The sequence below is a fragment of the Ranitomeya imitator genome, chromosome 1 (genome assembly GCF_032444005.1).
Source record: "Ranitomeya imitator isolate aRanImi1 chromosome 1, aRanImi1.pri, whole genome shotgun sequence".
Taxonomy (NCBI): Eukaryota; Metazoa; Chordata; class Amphibia; order Anura; family Dendrobatidae; genus Ranitomeya; species Ranitomeya imitator.
In genome coordinates this window covers 979,821,623-979,845,674 of record NC_091282.1, presented here as the reverse complement: position 1 = coordinate 979,845,674, position 24,052 = coordinate 979,821,623, and the positions used below count along the sequence as shown (strand labels likewise).

The following is a 24,052-nucleotide window of genomic DNA, read 5'->3' as shown; positions in this document are numbered from 1 at the left end:
GTCGGAGCACGGGGGGGTGGATCGGAGCATGGGGCGGTGGATCGGAGCATGGGGGGGTGGATCGGAACACGGGAGGGAGGACTGGAGCACGGGGGAGGATTGGAGCACGGGGTGAGGGATCGCTGTGCGGGGGGGGTCGCTGTGTGCGGGGGGGGATCGGAGTGCGGGGGGGTTTGATTGGAGCACGGGGGGTGTGATTGGTGCACGGGGGAAGCGGACAGGAGGATGGGGGAGCGGAGCACAGGACGGAGGGGAGCGGAGCACAGATCGGGGGGCTGGGGGGGCGATCGGAGGGGTGGGGTGGGTGCACATAAGTGTTTCCAGCCATGGCCGATGATATTGCAGCATCGGCCATGGCTGGATTGTAATATTTCACCAGTTTTTTAGGTGAAATATTACAAATCGCTCTGATTGGCAGTTTCACTTTCAACAGCCAATCAGAGCGATCGTAGCCACGAGGGGGTGAAGCCACCCCCCCTGGGCTAAACTACCACTCCCCCTGTCCCTGCAGATCGGGTGAAATGGGAGTTAACCCTTTCACCCGGCCTGCAGGGACGCGATCTTTCCATGACGCATATGCTGCGTCATGGGTCGGAATGGCACCGACTTTCATGACGCAGCGTATGCGTCAAAGGTCGGGAAGGGGTTAAACAAAGAAGCCTCCCGGTTAGCAGCATGATGTCCAGGGGCCGCCGGAGAGGTGAGCATATCAATATTTTTTATTTTAATTCTTTATTTTACACATCCCTATTGATCCGATACCGATACCTGATATCACAAAAGTATCGGATCTCGGTATCGGAATTCCGATACCGCAAGTATCGGCCGATACCCGATACTTGCGGTATCGGAATGCTCAACACTACTTCTGGGTCATCTGGCCCAACCCCCTGCTCAAAGCAGGATTCACGAAATCATCCCCGACAGATGTCTGTCCAGCCTCTGTTTGAAGACTTCCATGGAAGGAGAACTCACAACCTCTCGTGGCAGTCTTTTCCACTCTTTGATCACCCTAACTGTCAAAAAGTTTTTTCTGATATCTAATCTGTTTCCTCTCATTCAGTTTTGTCCCATTGCTTCTAGTCTTTCCTTGTGCAAATGAGAATAAAGATGATCCTTCTACAATGTGACAGCCCTTGAGATATTTGTAGACAGCTATTAAGTCTCCTCTCAGTCTTCTTTTTTGCAAACTAAACATTCCCAAATCCTGCAAACGTTTCTCATAGGACATGGTTTGTAGACTGGTCACTATTCTAGTCGCATTTCTCTGAACTTGCTCCAGTTTGTTGATGTCTTTGTTAAAATGTGGTGCCCAAAACTGGACACAGTATTCCAGATGAGGTCTTACCAAAGAGGCGTAGAGGACAATAATGACTTTGCATGATCTAGACTGCATGCCTCTGTTAATACATCCCAGAATTGCATTTGCCTTTTTTGCTGCTGCATCACACTGTTGACTCATGTTCAGTTTATGATCTCTTAGTATACCCAAGTCATTTTCACATGTGCTGATGCTTAGCCCTATTCCTCCCATTTTGTATATGCTATTTTCATTTTTATTGCCCAGATGTAGTACTTTGCATTTTTCCTTGTTAAAAACCATTCTGTTAGTTGCTGCCCACTGCTTCAGTTTATTTATATCTTTTTGAATCCTCTCTCTCTCTTCTCTAGTATTAGCTATCCCTCCTAGCTTTGTGTCATCAGCAAATTTAATCAGTGTACCCTCAATTCCTTCATCTAAATCATTGATAAAAATGTTGAACAATACAGGACCCAGGACAGAACCTTGTGGTACCCTACTTGAGACATTCTTCCAACTGGATGTGCAGCCATTTACGACCACTCTTTGGGTCCGATCACTAAGCCAGTTATGAATCCAACTAACACCTGCCTTGTCCATTCCATGCTTAGTCATTTTTTCAATAAGGATGGTGTGAGATACTTTGTCAAATGCTTTGCTGAAGTCAAGATATACTATTTCTACAGCATTTCCCTGATCCACGCAGTTAGTGGTTCTGTCATAGAAGGAAATTAAGTTAGTCTGACATGACTTATTAGTTACAAACCCATGCTGACTCTAGCTAATCACTTCATTCTTATCCAGGTACATAAATACATATTGTTTAATAATTTGTTCAAAGATCTTTCCGGGTATAGAAGTCAGACTCACCGGCCCATAGTACCCTGGGTCCACCTTTTTCCCCTTTTTGAAGATAGGAACAACATTTGCTCTTCTCCTGTCTTCTGGGACTTCTCCTGTTCTCCAAGAATTTTCTAAGATTATGGAGAGTGGTTCAAAAATTTCTGCTTACAAAAGATGTTTAGGCCAACCATTCATTTGAATGGGGTCCGGGTTCAGGCTCGAGTTCAGGTACCATTCTGGTACCTGAACCAAACTTTTTAAATGTTCAGCAGAACATACCTTATGCGAACATCCATGTGTTCACTCATCACTAATATTCACTTCACTTTTCACCTTGTTTGGCTGATCAGAGTATGCATAGAGAGCTCTTACCTCTGCATACCTGTGATTTCACTTAAAGGGAACCTGTCACCCCCAAAATCGATGGTGAGGTAAGCTCACCATCATCAGGGGCTTATCTACAGCATTCTGTAATTCTGTAACCTGAAAGAGGAGAAAAAGAGGTTAGATTATACTCACCCAGGGGCGGTCCCGCTGCGGTCCGGTCAAATGGGTGTCTCAGGTCCGCTCTGATGCCTCCTATCTTCATTCCATGATGTCTTCTTCTGGTCTTCACGCTACGGCTCCAGCGCAGACGGACTTTGTCTGCCCTGTTGAGGGCAGAGCAAAGTACTGCCGTGAGCAGTCGCCGGGCCACTCTGACCTTTCCGGTGCCTGCGCACTGCAGTACTTTGCTCTGCCCTCAACAGGGCAGACAAAGTACGCCTGCGTCAGAGCCGCAGCGTGAAGACCAGAAGAGGACGTCATGGAATGAAGATGGGAGGCGCTGTTCCGGACCTGAGACACCCATCGGAGCAGGACCACCCCTGGGTGAGTATAATCTAACCTCTTTTTCTCCTCTTTCAGGTAACATCGGCGGCTTATCTACAGCATTACAGAATGCTGTAGATAAGCCCCTGATGACGGTGAGCTTATCTCACCATCGATTTTGGGGGTAACAGGTTCCCTTTAAAAGTATACATTTTTTTCTGTCAAATAGTGAAGTTGTCAATTGAAATATTGAAGTACTGAAACATTAGTTTTGATTTAAAAAAAGTATTCACAATTTAAGGCTGAACAAAAATATACAGAAGAAAGAAAATGTTTTTACATTTTTTCTTCTTATTGCTCCAAAGTAAAGAGATTTCAAGTGCCATCCTGCATTCTTGTTGAAAACAGATCAGAGCAGCTAAAGAGTTGGGGGAGATGGCTGCTTACCATATTTCCACCCTTGGGTGTGGTTCACTTTATAAAATGAGACCTGCTTGTCTCCCACATGGCTGTGTATATGGAGGCGTGCAGATCTCCTGGATTGAGTGCCTTTGCTAAAAGAATAAGAAGCTGGACTATAAGCTGGGCGGGCTAACCTGCACTCTTGTATGGACTTGTAGTTTTATTTTTTGTTGTACTCTTTGCCGGACAAGGGCTGTTATCCTGTGAAGTGGTTTATGAGTACTGAAATAAATCAGCCGGACTTTAAATAGAAATGGTTCCTGTAATAATTCAGATCGCTTCCAAGTGAAGCATTTTTACATTGTGTATATATATATATATATATATATATATATATATATATATATATATTTTTTTTTTTTTTTTTTTCAATTTATATTCACAGATCCTAAAAATATAGACAAAATGCAAATATCTGTACTTGGATCTGTACTTGGAGAACATTATGAAAATAAGTGTTTTCAGTACCAGAATTAAAATACATTTTGGGTGATGTAATGAAAACAGTTTGTTGTGTCTGGCGCTAGTGACCACCAGCTTCCATTCCCATCCTCTACTTAGACTAATTAATACAGACAATCCTTTCTGCCCATCATTACTTCTTATACCCACAGATTCTTTGTCTATAGGTTTTCAGGCACATGAGACTTTTTGAGACGGTCTTGAATTGATCACAAACACATAGTAGCGTGGGAGAGAAACCACTGTATTCACTGCGTAAGTGACTGAAATCCCATTTGTAGACAAGAAAGAGCATGTGAAAACACCCTAAAATGAGTGTTCAGTTCATGATAAACATATAACTAGAGAGCATGGTTGATCTAAATGCACACACATCACCCATCAAACCGTCTTTTGAAAGAACATTTACATTTTTCCTCGTCCAGTCAGCCTTTGTAGCGAGTAAATGTTAATTGTGTGCCTGTGTCGGATGACAAATTGGGATATGTACATTTTCTAGTATTTTTTTAGTGAACCCAATGAATCAAAATATTTTATTTTATCTATTATTATGTAAAGTTGCTTTAAAATAGTTTAAAAAGTGAGATTTGATGACACTTTTCAATTCTGAGAGAAATTGAGCTTTAAAAAATATTTAGCCATTAACCATAATGGTCACTGAAAAAGTTCACTAAGAATTTTGAGTAAATTCTTTGTAAGCATATGGAAGAATACCTGAACCCAAGAGCAGACACAGACAGAAGAAAGCCCATGTAAAATAACAATACATACAGGGGAGCAGGCAATAACGGTAGAGTGATATCAGGGAAGGTCGCATTGTTATGTCAACTTCTGATCCAGTAACATCCATCCATTATGTTATTTCCTACCATATTAAGGTATACTTAGAGTTATAAATGAAAATCACATGCTCCTGTACATAAAGAAGTTGTCCAAGTCTCTAACGATCATGAGAATAGTCATCCCTGAGTCCCCTGTATGAACAGAGGTGCAGTCACCCTGTTGCTTTATTCAGGGCTTGTAGGACTGACATCCTCCATCACTTCCGTACTGAACTATTTCCATTGGTGTCGTAGAGAATGAATGGAGCAGCAGCAAAAAAATCCATGACCTGAGCTTTATTCATTTGGGACCTTGAAAGAACCATTTTTGCTGACTTGATTAATTGGGTGGATATACTGTATATAAGTTTTTGTCTGCTTCTATTCTGGAAGAAAAAAATATTAATTTTAGTGACATTATATATGGATACAGGAAAGATATATATCTTGGTACCGTGTTAGCCAGTGGATAGAAAAATATTTAGAATCGAGAGTCCTCGGTGGTTGATACCTTTTAATGGCTAACTGAAAAGATGGTAACAAATTGCAAGCTTTCGAGACTACTCATGTCCCTTCATCAGGCATAGACTAATAGAAATTCTGAAGAATCACATATTTATGCACAACACAGCACAGAAATAATGCCATAGATAAGACAGGTGATGAAGCAGAACTACCATTAGGTGAGTGATAAACAGTTATGTCCATAAATATTGGAACAGTTCATAGATAAGGAGTGTGACTGTCCCTTGATTGGGGTGTGGTTCTATGGAGAAATGAAAGCAAGGGTTTGAACTGTTGAGAGCTTATCCAGGTCCCAACCGTAAAGATCTTAGATTTGATACATAGTTTGTTGAAAAATTCTCCAGGTATACTGGCGTTTTTTGTTGGAATTTCCTGGAACTACTTAAAGGGAATCTGTCAGTAGGTTTTAGCTCTTCAATCTCAGAGCAGCATAATATAGGGCAGAGACCCCGATTTCATCAATATGTCGCCTATTAGGCTGTGTGCTGTAGTTTCAATACAATCAGTATTTTATCAACTGGAGATTATCAACGCCTGACTAGGCAGGCTAATGAGTAACCACACCCCTACCAATGATTGGCAGCGTACTGACAGTGTACACTGTACATAGGAAGCTTGTATACACAGCTCAGCGTTATGACCACTTCTACATGTACAACACATAAAACAGGGATTCTATCACAACTATGCCATGTAGGCCAGTAAGTGATACATTGCTGGAATCAGGGTATCTGGCGCTATATTATGCATGTTGTTAGAATAAATAGCAAAAACCTGCTATCAGATTCCCTTTAAGGGGAACATACCCTTGACTGGATCTTTAAAGTGCATTATCTCTAAAACACAATTTTGTAGTCAATCTCTGATTCCTGCTGTTCACGGTCTGGGAACTATGAAGCAGGAGAGAGTTTCCCTTTAAGATATTAAGTTTTTGGACAGAAAATATAAAAATATAAAAACAATATCATCTCCTAGAGCGACAAGAACAAGGGTGGAGATAAATCATTAGTAGCTACACAGGGGCCCGAGAGCAGAGGGGGCCACTTTCACCTCCAAAGCAAGTGGAATATGCATTACCATGAGCTACTTGGACTGCAGAGGGCCCATGCACTGTTCATGCACAGGGCCCGTCTTCTATCTGCGTCCACTCCTGCACGAGAGGGTACAATATGTAATAGAAAGAGTTGTATGAAGTTCTGGTTTTATAATATTCTACTCTTGTGAAAGAGTATGTTAGCCTAAACCATTTAAGCAGAATTGCTCTGACGTTTATGGTTTCCATGATGATGTCCATTGCATAAAACTACATAGTAACATGTTTCGGACTAGATGTACATTGTTAGCTTAGTATAGTGCAGGAGGAGAAATTGATTATAGTAATTAAATGTGATGTTTCCAATCCAGATGGCAGAAATGTTCAACAGATGTGTGGAGATGTTCGCGCTCCTTAAAAACGAAGTGTATCGAAGCAACAAATTGAAAAAAAAAAAAGGAAAAAGCACTAGCCACAACAAAATGGCTCATAATTCACTCCTTTATTGGACTGTCATATTTGCCTAGCATATCACTGCATGCATTCATATGTTGTTAGAAAACATCAGGCAACGGGGAGAGGAGCTTTGATCCAGCCCCGCATGCAGCCGCTGTCTTCTTTTGTTCTTTATGTGGCGTTTTTAAAAGCTCAGATCTCTACTCTTTTTCACTCATTTCATAAATGAACATGAACCTCAAGCTGGAAGAATGTGCCTCCTTTGACATAGTCATGCTGTGCTTTCCTGATGTGTCGGGGTCGTGTTCTCTATCCACGAGCTGCGTATGGTAATTATGATCCTTATCTTGTTCGCAGGTGAGCGCCCCTACCAGTGTCCTTACTGTGACAAAGCCTTCAGTAAGAATGACGGCTTAAAGATGCACATTCGGACGCACACAAGGGTAAGTCAGGACCTACGTTCAAGACTAATTTGAGGAATATGTGATAAGTGGCTATGCATTTTTGTGAAGCCTTTTTGTACGTAGATGACCAGCCACATGTACCGTATGAGCAATGGGAAGAGGAGGTAAATAATCTGCATGAACGAGCCATAAAGATATAAAACACATTCTAGGTAGTTCATACATCCAAGTCAGTCCTCACTCCTTCTGTGGTGCATCGCCCTTATTCTGGGTGATGCACAGAGATTTGGTTAGATATTCTGAGATTAGTAGAGCCATTCAAACTCTTGAGCTTAAGGTACCTTCACACATAACGATATCGTTAACGATATCGTTGCTTTTTGTGACGTAGCAACGATATCGTTAAGGAAATCATTATGTGTTACAGCGACCAACGATCAGGCCCCTGCTGGGAGATCGTTGGTCGCTGAACAAAGTCCAGAACTTTATTTCGTCGCTGGATCTCCCGTGGACATCGCTGGATCGGCGTGTGTGACACCGATCCAGAGATGTCTTCACTGGTAACCAGGGTAAACATCGGGTTACTAAGCGCAGGGCCGCGCTTAGTAACCCGATGTTTACCCTGGTTACCGGCGTAAAAGTAAAAAAAACAAACACTACATACTTACCTACTGCTGTCTGTCCTCGGCGCTGTGCTCTGCACTCCTCCTGTACTGGCTGTGAGCGTCGGTCAGCCGGAAAGCAGAGTGGTGACGTCACCGCTCTGCTTTCCGGCCGCTGTGCTCACAGCCAGTACAGGAGGAGTGCAGAGCACAGCGCCGGGGACAGACAGAGGAAGGTAAGTATGTAGTGTTTGTTTTTTTTTACTTTTACGCTGGTAACCAGGGTAAACATCGGGTTACTAAGCGCGGCCCTGCGCTTAGTAACCCGATGTTTACCCTGGTTACCGGCATTGTTGGTCGCTGGAGAGCGGTCTGTGTGACAGCTCTCCAGCAACCAAACAGCGACGCTGCAGCGATCCGAATCGTTGTCAGTATCGCTGCAGCGTCGCTTAATGTGAAGGGGCCTTTAGTCATCTTAATTACTCCCTCCTGTGTGCCTTGGTGGGGCTCACACTTTTTAATATATTATTCTTGTTAATTCTTGTTTCTCTATCATTGTTCAGAACCAGCTTGATTCCCTTTTTAGGCTTCAGTCTACCTGAAAATTCTGTGTCTGGCCTATTGGTATTCATCTAAGCTTTCTGGCAATCCTCTACCAGCCTGCTCCACCGGCCAGCAGCCACACTGTGGACCAAACCTAGGGGCCCTGTGTAAGTCCAGTTCCCTGTTAGCAGCTAAAGGTCAGCACAATTCCTGGAATCTATTAGGTGGAGTGGCTAGTGAAAAGCATGCCAATAATGGAAGCCAAACTACCACATAAAGAGCAACCTGACAGCAGTCCAGTTAAATTCTACAGAATTGGATGCAAAAAAATTGTATCAGGCTTGTTTGTACGTGAGCCATATATTGAGGTGTCATACATTTTTGGTGACACTGGTAACTGTTTCACAGTTGTGAAGGAATAAGTTTTTATTATAAAAACCTGGTTAAACTATTAATTAACAAATCTAATGTAAATCTACATGTTCCTGCATGTTCATGGCCTTTTGGCTATAGAGTAACATATAAGTGAAAAGATGCATGTACAAAAAGATCGCCCGCATCAAGAACACACATAGACAATGTTCACATCTTCAAAGGTTTCTCAGACTACAGTTGTCTTTGTCATCATTGGGCAGACAAGTATTCACATCAGATTACAGTTATAATTTAGAAACCTGCATTGCATTGCAGTCAGCCATCTTAGAATAGATGAGCGATTTGGAAAATCATATCAGTATTATGGTATAAGTTTAATAATGTGATTTGATAAAACCGTAATGACCCATTAATTTGCCTTCATATAGAACTTAGCTTTATAGATCATCTGAGATATAACAAATGTAAATAAATAAATTCTGGTTGACTCTACAATACATTTCATTCTGGTACACGTGAGAGATCATATTCATCCTTTAGATTTATAGCTAGAAGATTCACCCTTGGAGTGCATGATAAGACAGCTAATTTACCAAGAAGCCCATGAAAACAATTGACTCATCAAAGTACTAAAAAGGTTTCTGCTCCACCGATATGATTAAATGAGGTATAAAGCTATCCGGTAATGCTGTACCAAATATGCAAATTTGTTTTCTTTTGCTGCCACAAAATCATATTGTGCATTATGTCAAGTGGAAACATACATCCACAGAACAAATTATCTCATTTGTAGAATTGAAAACCATAATTGAAGCGTCACTTCGCTAATTGAGTTGAGCGAGAACTGTAACTGATCACCATCTAATTTGATGTGTTAGCGTGTAAGATGTTACATATAAACTGTAGCATATAGGCAGTGTGGTAGTTTAAAGGGGTTGTCGACTACTTTTAGACTGAAGAACTCTTCTTAGGATAGGTTAGCAATATCAGATTGGTGGTCACCCAGCACCCCCACTGATCAGCTATTCCTGAGGCTGCGGTAATATCAGAGCAGTAGGGGATGACAGCTCTGTCAATAGTAAAGTGGCTGCATCCAGGTACTGCATATTTGCCCATATTCAAATGATTGGGAGTGGATCTACAGTAATCCGCTGTGGCTGCTATATGGTTGACAAACCTGTGCTGTTCCATTATGCAACTGATAACATCCATGGTGAGGGTGCTTTGTGTTGCACCACCACTGATCTGATATTAGGGACCTACAGTGGCTTTCAAATGTATTTTCCCCCTTGGCTTTTTACCTGTTACATTACAACCTGTCTTTAAATATTTTTGTAATCTGATTTGTGTGTGATGCATCACCTCTAAATAGTCTAAGATGGTGAAGTGAAGTGAGAAAAATATAGCCATAAAATACATTTATGGGATCAAATAACTAAAAATTGACCTGTACATATGAATTCACCCCTTTTGCTTTGAAGCCCTTAAAAATTTCTGGTGCAAGCAATTACCTTCATAAGTCACATGCTTAGTGAAAGGAAGTCCACCTGTGTGCAATCTAAGTGTCACATGGGCTGTCAGAATATGCACACCTTTTCTGAAAGGCCACAGATGCGGCAGCACTATTAAGCAAGAGGCATCACTAACCATGAAGACAAAAGGAGATCTCCCAACAAGTCAGGGACAAAGATGTTGAGCAGTACAAGTCAAGATTGTGTTATAAAAAATATCCAAACCACTGATGATCCCTCAGAGCATCATCAAATCCGTTATCATCAAATGGAAAGAACATGGTTACCTGAACAAACCTGCCAAGAGATGACCACCTACGAAAACTCTCAGCCTGGGCAAGAGGGCATTAATCTGAGAGATAATACAAAGATCAAAAGTATCCCTAAAGGAGCTGCAAAGTTTCCAAACAGAGACTGGAGTATCTGTCCATATGACCACAATAAGCCGTACACTCCATAGAGGTGGCCTTTATGGAAGAGTAGGCAGAAAAGCCTTTACTTACATACAAAAATGGTAAGACTTGTTTTCAGTTTGTCAAAAGACATGTGGGAGGCTCCTCATATATAAGGATGAAAGTGCTGTGGTCAGATGAAACCAAAATTGAACTATTTGGCCACAAAGGTAAACATTATGTCTGGTGCCAAGCCAACACAGCTCATCACTCCAAGAGCACCATCTTCACAGTGAAACATGGTAGTGACAGCATAATGCTATGGGGATGTTTTTCAGCAGCATGGAGAGGGAAAATGGTCTGAGTTAAGGGGAAGATGGATGGTGCAAAATACAGGGATATTTGAGAATGGAATGGAGTTCCACCTTATAACAAGACAATGACCCAAAGCATACTGTTAAAGCAACACTCCAAAATTCTATCCCAATATGTAGTAGGTGTATTAATAATAATAATAATAATAATAATTATATTAGCAAATACCTTCAATTAGAAATGTATAGTTTTTCTATTTTGCTATGTTTCTTTCCTCATGTGCAGGGATTGCAAGAGTTTAGGTATGCATGGATACGACCACTAGCAACTGGCTAACTAGCTGTTACTACATCAGTGGTCATAACCATGGATACCTGAGGTCTTGCAATGCCTGCACATGAGGAAAGAGACATAGCGACACAGAAAAACTGTACTAGTAACATAGTAACATAGTAACATAGTTAGTAAGGCCGAAAAAAGACATTTGTCCATCCAGTTCAGCCTATATTCCATCATAATAAATCCGCAGATCTACGTCCTTCTACAGAACCTAATAATTGTATGTTACAATATTGTTCTGCTCCAGGAAGACATCCAGGCCTCTCTTGAACCCCTCGACTGAGTTCGCCATCACCACCTCCTCAGGCAAGCAATTCCAGATTCTCACTGCCCTAACAGTAAAGAATCCTCTTCTATGTTGATGGAAAAACCTTCTCTCCTCCAGACGCAAAGAATGCCCCCTTGTGCCCGTCACCTTCCTTGGTATAAACAGATCCTCAGCGAGATATTTGTATTGTCCCCTTATATACTTATACATGGTTATTAGATCGCCCCTCAGTCGTCTTTTTTCTAGACTAAATAATCCTAATTTCGCTAATCAATCTGGGTATTGTAGTTCTCCCATCCCCTTTATTAATTTTGTTGCCCTCCTTTGTACTCTCTCTAGTTCCATTATATCCTTCCTGAGCACCGGTGCCCAAAACTGGACACAGTACTCCATGTGCGGTCTAACTAGGGATTTGTACAGAGGCAGTATAATGCTCTCATCATGTGTATCCAGACCTCTTTTAATGCACCCCATGATCCTGTTTGCCTTGGCAGCTGCTGCCTGGCACTGGCTGCTCCAGGTAAGTTTATCATTAACTAGGATCCCCAAGTCCTTCTCCCTGTCAGATTTACCCAGTGGTTTCCCGTTCAGTGTGTAATGGTGATATTGATTCCTTATTCCCATGTGTATAACCTTACATTTATCATTGTTAAACCTCATGTGCCACCTTTCAGCCCAAGTTTCCAACTTATCCAGATCCATCTGTAGCAGAATACTATCTTCTCTTGTATTAACTGCTTTACATAGTTTTGTATCATCTGCAAATATCGATATTTTACTGTGTAAACCTTCTACCAGATCATTAATGAATATGTTGAAGAGAACAGGTCCCAATACCGACTCCTGCGGTACCCCACTGGTCACAGCGACCCAGTTAGAGACTATACCATTTATAACCACCCTCTGCTTTCTATCACTAAGCCAGTTACTAACCCATTTACACACATTTTCCCCCAGACCAAGCATTCTCATTTTGTGTACCAACCTCTTGTGCGGCACGATATCAAACGCTTTGGAAAAATCGAGATATACCACGTCCAATGACTCACCGTGCTCCAGCCTATAGCTTACCTCTTCATAAAAACTGATTAGATTGGTTTGACAGGAGCGATTTCTCATAAACCCATGCTGATATGGAGTTAAACAGTTATTCTCATTGAGATAATCCAGAATAACGTCCCTCAGAAACCCTTCAAATATTTTACCAACAATAGAAGTTAGACTTACTGGCCTATAATTTCCAGGTTCACTTTTAGAGCCCTTTTTGAATATTGGCACCACATTTGCTATGCGCCAGTCCTGCGGAACAGACCCCGTCGCTATATACTACATTCCTAATTGGAGGTATTTGCCAATTATTATTATTATTATTATTATTATTATTATTATACCTACTACATGTTGGGATAGGATCTCGGAGATGGGAATATACCCTTAATTCAATTGAGAATCTGTGGTCAGACTTAAAGATTGCTTTTCACCAGAGGAAGCCATCTTACTTGAAGGAGCTGGAGAAATTTTGCCTTGAGGAGTGGGCAAAAAAAACAAGTGGCAAGATGTGGAAAGGGACTTGCAGCTGTAATGGCGGCAAAGGGACACTCTACAACATACTAACTTTAGGGGGTGAATAGTTGTGCACATTGAAGTTTTCAGTTATTTTGTCCTAATTGTTGTTTGCTTCACAATTAAAAGAAAACCAAACGTTAACAGTTGTAGGCATGTTCTTCACATGAACTGATGCAAGCCATCAAAGAAAACTGTGAAATTTCAGTTTGTGAGGTAGCAAAACACAAAACATGCCAATGGAATGGATACTTTTGCAAGCAACTGTATCCCCAGGATACGTAATCAATATAAAAGTAGTGGACAACTCCTTTAATTTTGGAACTATAATTATATGCATAATTTTGTTGCTTAGCCAAGCAATTCACTGTAATGTAACAAATACTGGTAAAGAGGAGGACTAACCTTTAGTAGCAGGAGACAGGGTATATATTTTTGTGATTATTCAATATACGGGACCAAATGTATGGAAAAGATTCATGTACGGTGATGTATTATGATTGTGTATATGAGCTGTATATTTAATGCCACAAGATTAGGAGAAACTTTCCTTCATCCCATAAGTACGGGGCACCTTTTCATTTTTCCGTTTATGGTTTTTCCTCCCCTTATTCCAAAAGCCTTAGCTTTTTTTATTTTTCCATCAATATAGCCATATCAGGGCTTGTTGTTTGCAGGATGAGTTGTACTTTTCAATAACTAACAAAATAAAGTAGCACTCTGTAGCACTATAGCATGCAAACATGAAATATATGAAATCTGAATTACATTATTGCTCTAGAAAACATGAAAAATTGAGAATACTCAGTGCGTATATTTTCCAAGTCATGTGTACCATGCAGCCGCGATAAGGTGATTCTCATTGCTGTGACCTATTCTATTTGAGACTCCTCTCATGGGTTGATACATGGGAAGGTATGATATATGGGAAAGTAAGATCCTACTGCAATCAAAAATGCCTGATGCTGAGGGATGGAGTGCTTGGTCAGAGAGCCTATGTATACTAATATCAAAAGACTGTCCATCACTTCCAAACATAAATCAGGTGTGTACAAGTGCTTACTAAGAGTAGCCATCTCCATATATAACCTACAAAAAAAGTAGCACTCTGTAGTGCTATAGCATGCAAACATGAAATATATGAAGTTTGACTTACATTACTGCTCTAGATAATATGTGAAAATTGATAATATGATGATTGAAAATTGATAAAATGTTAATATGAAAAAAATTGAGGATACTTAGTGCATAAATTGTCAAATTCATGCGTACCTGGCAGCTGCGATAAAGCGATTCTCGTTGTTGAAACCTATCCTATTTGTACTTTTTGCAGACCACATCATTTTATCATATAATGTACTGAAAAGCGGGAAACAAATGTGACAAAATTGCAAAAAAAGCCATAATGTTTTCAGTTTTAGGGATATGGGGCTATGTGGGACCTTGTTTTTTGCCCCCCAGCCGATGTTTTTATTTCAATTATTTTGGGGTAGATATGATGTGTTGATCGCCTATTATTACTGTTATGGCCGAAAAACTGCAATTCTAACATTTAGATTTTATTCTCATTTACCGATCAGATTAATTTATTTTATATTTTGATAGATCGAACATTTATGCTATGTGCCCACGTTGCGTTTTTTAAGCACTTTTTCTGCGCTTTTCCGCTGCAGGAAGGCTTAAAAAAACACTTACAAAACGCATCACATTATTTTTAATGGAATTACGCATTATTGTGCCCATGTAGCATTTTTTTCAGCAGAGGAAACGCATAGCGGAAAAAAAGCAGCATGTTCATTAATTTTGCAGAATCACTGCGATTTTGCCGCTATATAATTTTATTAGGACGCATTGAAAAAAAACACTAGAAAAACGCAAGGAAAATACGCGAAAAAAGTGAAAAAAGCGTGAGGGGATTTCCTGGCAAGGGATTCCGGCTTTGATGAGGAAAATTCTGCTTACATTCTGCAACGTGTGCACATACCAATTATGTGTTTTTTTTATTTCTTAAATTTTAATGATGGGGATTTAAATTTTTTTTTCACAGCATTTGTTAGACCTCTTAGTTGATTTGAACCTACAATCATCTGATTGCTTGTGCTACATACAGCAAGGCCCCAGCATTGCTCTATATAGCAGAAATCATGGTCTCCTATGAATGCCAGCCTCAGGCTGGCTTTTAGAGGATTAAGTGATAGCATAAACATGAGTTTTTAGCACAACCCTATCTCTCCTGGCAACACATCGGTGTCCTGAGATCGCGTTGTGGGAGGGCCACTGAGGGGATAAAACAGCGCCCTCACATGGCCATATTGATGGAAAAATAAAAAAGTTTTGGCTCTGAAAAGAAGGGGAGCGAAAAACAAAAACACAAAACCGAAAAAAGCTCCGTTCATGAAGGGGTTAAGTGGTTCAAAAGATTTTATCAAAGGATTTTTTCAGAGCTAGAAAATTAATGGTCTATTAATTTAGAGTTAATGCTAGCCTGACTCTTTCCAACCCCACTAATCACAGTTGTAGCTTGTCTCCTTTGTTGCTTACTAACCATAGTTCTGTACGTTTAAAAGTAGCTGTTTCTGGAACAATAAGGCTATGTGCACACGTCAGGATTTCTTGCAGAAATTTCCTGAACAAAACTGGACATTTTCTGCAAAAAATCCGAATGCGGATTTTTCGCGTATTTCTCACGTTTTTTTGCGCTTTTTTTGCAGATTTTTTGCGTTTTTTTCAGGAGGTTCTGAGATGCAATAATATAGTGGGAAATCCACAAAAAAAAACTGCAAAATTAATGAATATGCTGTGTTTTTTTCCGCAATGCACAAAAATTGCAGAATGCATTCTAAATGATGGGATGCATATGCATGCATATTTTAAGCATTTTATCGTGTTTTTATAGCGAAAAATCCACAACATGTGCACACAGCCTAAAGCTAAGAGTCCCTCAGTCATATCTAAGTACAGAGCTGTGCCTCATAAACAATGAAGCCCTGTGAAATGCTGAGCACCGGGGATGCTGAGTCAACTTTATGCTCTATCCTTTGCATTGGTCTTTCCTTAGCACTAAATATCTGGCTATATTCTTAAAGCTATAATACAGGGCGACCTTATTTTTATTCTTAATAAGGCACCTTACAGTTCTATAGGGCCCGAATGGACCTCCTTATGACTAGTGTTGAGCCACCTCCCTAGTGTTCGGGTTCGGTTCTTCGAACAGGGAGGTGTTCCTAGGCCACCAGATCATAACATAGTAACATAGTAACATAGTAACATAGTTAGTAAGGCCGAAAAAAGACATTTGTCCATCCAGTTCAGCCTATATTCCATTATAATAAATACCCAGATCTACTTCCTTCTACAGAACCTAATAATTGTATGATACAATATTGTTCTGCTCCAGGAAGACATCCAGGCCTCTCTTGAACCCCTCGACTGAGTTCGCCATCACCACCTCCTCAGGCAAGCAATTCCAGATTCTCACTGCCCTAACAGTAAAGAATCCTCTTCTATGTTGGTGGAAAAACCTTCTCTCCTCCAGACGCAAAGAATGCCCTCTTGTGCCCGTCACCTTCCTTGGTATAAACAGATCCTCAGCGAGATATTTGTATTGTCCCCTTATATACTTATACATGGTTATTAGATCGCCCCTCAGTCGTCTTTTTTCTAGACTAAATAATCCTAATTTCGCTAATCTATCTGGGTATTGTAGTTCTCCCATCCCCTTTATTAATTTTGTTGCCCTCCTTTGTACTCTCTCTAGTTCCATTATATCCTTCCTGAGCACCGGTGCCCAAAACTGGACACAGTACTCCATGTGCGGTCTAACTAGGGATTTGTACAGAGGCAGTATAATGCTCTCATCATGTGTATCCAGACCTCTTTTAATGCACCCCATGATCCTGTTTGCCTTGGCAGCTGCTGCCTGGCACTGGCTGCTCCAGGTAAGTTTATCATTAACTAGGATCCCCAAGTCCTTCTCCCTGTCAGATTTACCCAGTGGTTTCCCGTTCAGTGTGTAATGGTGATATTGATTCCCTCTTCCCATGTGTATAACCTTACATTTATCATTGTTAAACCTCATCTGCCACCTTTCAGCCCAAGTTTCCAACTTATCCAGATCCATCTGTAGCAGAATACTATCTTCTCTTGTATTAACTGCTTTACATAGTTTTGTATCATCTGCAAATATCGATATTTTACTGTGTAAACCTTCTACCAGATCATTAATGAATATGTTGAAGAGAACAGGTCCCAATACTGACCCCTGTGGTACCCCACTGGTCACAGCGACCCAGTTAGAGACTATACCATTTATAACCACCCTCTGCTTTCTATCACTAAGCCAGTTACTAACCCATTTACACACATTTTCCCCCAGACCAAGCATTCTCATTTTGTGTACCAACCTCTTGTGCGGCACGGTATCAAACGCTTTGGAAAAATCGAGATATACCACGTCCAATGACTCACCGTGGTCCAGCCTATAGCTTACCTCTTCATAAAAACTGATTAGATTGGTTTGACAGGAGCGATTTCTCATAAACCCATGCTGATATGGAGTTAAACAGTTATTCTCATTGAGATAATCCAGAATAACATCCCTCAGAAACCCTTCAAATATTTTACCAACAATAGAGGTTAGACTTACTGGCCTATAATTTCCAGGTTCACTTTTAGAGCCCTTTTTGAATATTGGCACCACATTTGCTATGCGCCAGTCCTGCGGAACAGACCCTGTCGCTATAGAGTCACTAAAAATAAGAAATAATGGTTTATCTATTACATTACTTAGTTCTCTTAGTACTCGTGGGTGTATGCCATCCGGACCCGGAGATTTATCTATTTATTCTTATTTAGCCGGTTTCGCACCTCTTCTTGGGTTAGATTGGTGACCCTTAATATAGGGTTTTCATTGTTTCTTGGGATTTCACCTAGCATTTCATTTTCCACCGTGAATACCGTGGAGAAGAAGGTGTTTAATATGTTAGCTTTTTCCTCGTCATCTACAACCATTCTTTCCTCACTATTTTTTAAGGGGCCTACATTTTCAGTTTTTATTCTTTTACTATTGATATAGTTGAAGAACAGTTTGGGATTAGTTTTACTCTCCTTAGCAATGTGCTTCTCTGTTTCCTTTTTGGCAGCTTTAATTAGTTTTTTAGATAAAGTATTTTTCTCCCTATAGTTTTTTAGAGCTTCAATGGTGCCATCCTGCTTTAGTAGTGCAAATGCTTTCTTTTTACTGTTAATTGCCTGTCTTACTTCTTTGTTTAGCCACATTGGGTTTTTCCTATTTCTAGTCCTTTTATTCCCACAAGGTATAAACCGCTTACACTGCCTATTTAGGATGTTCTTAAACATTTCCCATTTATTATCTGTATTCTCATTTCTGAGGATATTGTCCCAGTCTACCAGATTAAGGGCATCTCTAAGCTGTTCAAACTTTGCCTTCCTAAAGTTCAATGTTTTTGTGACTCCCTGACAAGTCCCCCTAGTGAAAGACAGGTGAAACTGCACAATATTGTGGTCGCTATTTCCTAAATGCCCAACCACCTGCAGATTTGTTATTCTGTCAGGTCTATTAGATAGTATTAGGTCTAAAAGTGCTGCTCCTCTGGTTGGATTCTGCACCAATTGTGAAAGATAATTTTTCTTGGTTATTAGCAGAAACCTGTTGCCTTTATGGGTTTCACAGGTTTCTGTTTCCCAGTTAATATCCGGGTAGTTAAAGTCCCCCATAACCAGGACCTCATTATGGGTTGCAGCTTCATCTATCTGCTTTAGAAGTAGACTTTCCATGCTTTCTGTTATATTTGGGGGTTTGTAACAGACCCCAATGAGAATTTTGTTACCATTTTTCCCTCCATGAATTTCAACCCATATGGACTCGACATCCTCATTCCCTTCGCTAATATCCTCCCTTAAAGTGGACTTTAGACAAGACTTTACATAGAGACAAACCCCTCCTCCTCTCCGATTTTTACGATCCTTTCTAAACAGACTGTAACCCTGTAAGTTAACTGCCCAGTCATAGCTTTCATCTAACCATGTCTCGGTTATTCCCACTATGTCAAAGTTACCTGTAGATATTTCTGCTTCTAGTTCTTCCATCTTGTTTGTCAGGCTTCTGGCGTTTGCGAGCATGCAGTTCAGAGGATTTTGTTTTGTTCCAATCTCCTCACTGTGGATTGTTTTAGAAATGTTCTTACCTCCCTTCTGAGTATGTTTTCCTGGGTCGTCTTTGTTCGAGTCTAATGTTTTTCTTCCCGTCCCCTCTTCTTCTAGTTTAACGCCCTCCTGATGAGTGTAGCGAGTCTTCTGGCGAATGTGTGTTTCCCAGGTTTGTTGAGGTGTAGTCCGTCTCTGGCGAGGAGTCCATCATACCAGTAATTCACACCGTGGTCCAGGAATCCAAATCCTTGTTGTCTGCACCATCGTCTTAGCCAGTTGTTTGCATCAAGGATCCTGTTCCATCTCCTGGTGCCATGCCCGTCTACTGGAAGGATAGAAGAAAAAACTACCTGTGCATCCAGTTCCTTTACTTTCTTCCCCAACTCTTCAAAGTCCTTGCAGATTGTCGGTAGGTCCTTCCTTGCCGTGTCATTGGTGCCAACATGTATCAGAAGAAATGGGTGGACGTCCTTGGAGCTGAAGAGCTTTGGTATCCTATCGGTCACATCCTTGATCATCGCACCTGGAAGGCAGCATACTTCTCTTGCAGTTATGTCTGGTCTGCAGATGGCTGCTTCTGTGCCTCTCAGTAGTGAGTCTCCCACCACCACCACTCTTCGTTGCTTCTTGGCTGTACTTTTTGCTGTCACTTGTTGCTGTGTGCCCTTTTCTTTTTTGCTTGCTGGTATTGCTTCATTCTTAGGTGTGCCATCTTCATCCTCTACAAAGATTTGATATCGGTTCTTCAGTTGTGTGGTTGGTGATTTCTCCATGGTCTTCTTGCTTCTTTTGGTCACATGCTTCCACTCATCTGCTTTTGGAGGTTCTCTGACACTTTTTGCACCTTCTGTGACCAGTAGAGATGCTTCTGTTCTGTCTAGAAAGTCTTCATTCTCTTTGATGAGTTTCAAAGTTGCTATTCTTTCTTCCAGACCCCGCACCTTTTCTTCTAAAAGGGCCACTAGTCTACACTTCTGACAGGTGAAATTGGATTCTTCTTCTGGTCGATCTGTGAACATGTAGCACATGCTGCAGCTCACCATGTAGGTTGTCACATCTGCCATGTTGCTCCTAGATCCTGCTGACTTCCTGTGTGTTTTCCTTCTTGTGTAATCTACTCAGCCAAGCTCTCTTACGGCGCGCGGTTTGGTGATGCTTTCGAAGCAGCTGGTCCCGGCTGTACCCAACGATCTTCTAGCTTAGGGAGACTTCGCTTCTCCCAGAAGGCACCTGGAATATGCAAATTAGCCTCCTGAAGCTTGAATCCCTGGTTTGGTGATGCTTTCGAAGCAGCTGGTCCCGGCTGTACCCAACGATCTTCTAGCTTAGGGAGACTTCGCTTCTCCCAGAAGGCACCTGGAATATGCAAATTAGCCTCCTGAAGCTTGAATCCCTGGTTTGGTGATGCTTTCAAAGCAGCTGGTCCCGGCTGTACCCAACGATCTTCTAGCTTAGGGAGACTTCGCTTCTCCCAGAAGGCACCTGGAATATGCAAATTAGCCTCCTGAAGCTTGAATCCCTGGTTTGGTGATGCTTTCGAAGCAGCTGGTCCCGGCTGTACCCAACGATCTTCTAGCTTAGGGAGACTTCGCTTCTCCCAGAAGGCACCTGGAATATGCAAATTAGCCTCCTGAAGCTTGAATCCCTGGTTTGGTGATGCTTTCGAAGCAGCTGGTCCCGGCTGTACCCAACGATCTTCTAGCTTAGGGAGACTTCGCTTCTCCCAGAAGGCACCTGGAATATGCAAATTAGCCTCCTGAAGCTTGAATCCCTGGTTTGGTGATGCTTTCGAAGCAGCTGGTCCCGGCTGTACCCAACGATCTTCTAGCTTAGGGAGACTTCGCTTCTCCCAGAAGGCACCTGGAATATGCAAATTAGCCTCCTGAAGCTTGAATCCCTGGTTTGGTGATGCTTTCAAAGCAGCTGGTCCCGGCTGTACCCAACGATCTTCTAGCTTAGGGAGACTTCGCTTCTCCCAGAAGGCACCTGGAATATGCAAATTAGCCTCCTGAAGCTTGAATCCCTGGTTTGGTGATGCTTTCGAAGCAGCTGGTCCCGGCTGTACCCAACGATCTTCTAGCTTAGGGAGACTTCGCTTCTCCCAGAAGGCACCTGGAATATGCAAATTAGCCTCCTGAAGCTTGAATCCCTGGTTTGGTGATGCTTTCGAAGCAGCTGGTCCCGGCTGTACCCAACGATCTTCTAGCTTAGGGAGACTTCGCTTCTCCCAGAAGGCACCTGGAATATGCAAATTAGCCTCCTGAAGCTTGAATCCCTGGTTTGGTGATGCTTTCGAAGCAGCTGGTCCCGGCTGTACCCAACGATCTTCTAGCTTAGGGAGACTTCGCTTCTCCCAGAAGGCACCTGGAATATGCAAATTAGCCTCCTGAAGCTTGAATCCCTGGTTTGGTGATGCTTTCGAAGCAGCTGGTCCCGGCTGTACCCAACGATCTTCTAGCTTAGGGAGACTTCGCTTCTCCCAGAAGGCACCTGGAATATGCAAATTAGCCTCCTGAAGCTTGAATCCCTGGTTTGGTGATGCTTTCGAAGCAGCTGGTCCCGGCTGTACCCAACGATCTTCTAGCTTAGGGAGACTTCGCTTCTCCCAGAAGGCACCTGGAATATGCAAATTAGCCTCCTGAAGCTTGAATCCCTGGTTTGGTGATGCTTTCGAAGCAGCTGGTCCCGGCTGTACCCAACGATCTTCTAGCTTAGGGAGACTTCGCTTCTCCCAGAAGGCACCTGGAATATGCAAATTAGCCTCCTGAAGCTTGAATCCCTGGTTTGGTGATGCTTTCGAAGCAGCTGGTCCCGGCTGTACCCAACGATCTTCTAGCTTAGGGAGACTTCGCTTCTCCCAGAAGGCACCTGGAATATGCAAATTAGCCTCCTGAAGCTTGAATCCCTGGTTTGGTGATGCTTTCGAAGCAGCTGGTCCCGGCTGTACCCAACGATCTTCTAGCTTAGGGAGACTTCGCTTCTCCCAGAAGGCACCTGGAATATGCAAATTAGCCTCCTGAAGCTTGAATCCCTGGTTTGGTGATGCTTTCAAAGCAGCTGGTCCCGGCTGTACCCAACGATCTTCTAGCTTAGGGAGACTTCGCTTCTCCCAGAAGGCACCTGGAATATGCAAATTAGCCTCCTGAAGCTTGAATCCCTGGTTTGGTGATGCTTTCGAAGCAGCTGGTCCCGGCTGTACCCAACGATCTTCTAGCTTAGGGAGACTTCGCTTCTCCCAGAAGGCACCTGGAATATGCAAATTAGCCTCCTGAAGCTTGAATCCCTGGTTTGGTGATGCTTTCGAAGCAGCTGGTCCCGGCTGTACCCAACGATCTTCTAGCTTAGGGAGACTTCGCTTCTCCCAGAAGGCACCTGGAATATGCAAATTAGCCTCCTGAAGCTTGAATCCCTGGTTTGGTGATGCTTTCGAAGCAGCTGGTCCCGGCTGTACCCAACGATCTTCTAGCTTAGGGAGACTTCGCTTCTCCCAGAAGGCACCTGGAATATGCAAATTAGCCTCCTGAAGCTTGAATCCCTGGTTTGGTGATGCTTTCGAAGCAGCTGGTCCCGGCTGTACCCAACGATCTTCTAGCTTAGGGAGACTTCGCTTCTCCCAGAAGGCACCTGGAATATGCAAATTAGCCTCCTGAAGCTTGAATCCCTGTAACAGTACAACTGGTCAACAATGAGTTAAATGCATCTCAGAAGAAGGGAAGGAAGCTCTTGAGCCATTTTTTTTTCTCCAGTCTATTCTGTGTTCTCTTCCCTCTTAATCTCTGGGTGGCTACGGAATCTAGTATTAACATGAATGTTCAGGAGTTAGTTTCTCGGGTGGATCAGCTTGCTGCTAGGGTGCAGGGTATTTCAGATTATATTGTTCAGACTCCTGCCTTAGAGCCTAAGATTCCCACTCCTGATTTATTCTTTGGTGACAGATCCAAAATTTTGAGTTTCAAAAATAACTGTAAACTGTTTTTTGCATTGAGATCATCATATCTCTGCTGCGTGGTGACCCACAGGATTGGGCATTTTCCCTGGAAACTGGCAATCCTGCTTTGCTTAATGTTGATTCTTTCTTTCAGGCATTGGGGTTGTTGTATGATGAGCCTAATTCTGTGGATCAGGCTGAGAAAATCTTGTTGGCCCTGTGTCAAGGTCAAGAAGCGGCAGAATCGTATTGCCCGAAATTTAGAAAATGGTCTGTACTGACTAAATGGAATGAGGAGGCCTTGGCGGCAATTTTCAGAAAGCGTCTTTCTGAATCCGTTAAAGATATTATGGTGGGGTTCCCCATGCCTGCTGGTCTGAGTGATTCTATGTCTCTGGCCATTCAGATTGATCGGCGCTTGCGCGAGCGCAGAGTTGTGCACACTGTGGCGTTGTCCTCTGAGCGGAGCCCTGAGCCTATGCAGTGTGATAGGATTTTGTATAGAGCTGAACGTCAAAGATTCAGGCGTCAGAATAGGTTGTGTTTTTACTGCGGCGATTCTGCTCATGTTATTTCTGATTGCCCTAAGCGTACAAAGAGAATCGCTAGTTCTGTTACCATCAGTACTACACAACCTAAATTTCTGTTATCTGTGACCTTGATCTCATTATCATCATTTTCTGTCATGGCATTTATGGATTCAGGCGCCGCTCTGAACTTAATGGACTTAGAATTTGCCAGACGTTGTGGTTTCCCCTTGCAGCCTTTACAGAACCCTATTCCTTTGAGGGGCATTGATGCTACACCGTTGGCTAAAAATAAACCTCAGTTTTGGGCACAGCTGACCATGCGCATGGCGCCAGCCCATCAGGAAGATTGTCGTTTTCTGGTGTTGCATAATTTGCATGATGATATTGTGCTGGGTTTTCCAT

General features: G+C 42.2%; 1 protein-coding gene across 4 annotated transcripts in view; it reads left to right on the top strand.

The window, feature by feature from the left end:
• PRDM5 (PR/SET domain 5) overlaps positions 1–24,052 on the top strand; it is a 511,159-nt gene that overhangs the window by 424,304 nt on the left and 62,803 nt on the right. For all 4 annotated transcript variants that reach the window (XM_069743878.1, XM_069743879.1, XM_069743880.1 and 1 more), the window contains one exon: positions 7,070–7,155. In XM_069743878.1, coding sequence (XP_069599979.1) covers positions 7,070–7,155 — 86 coding nt within the window. The remainder of the gene's footprint in view (positions 1–7,069; positions 7,156–24,052) is intronic.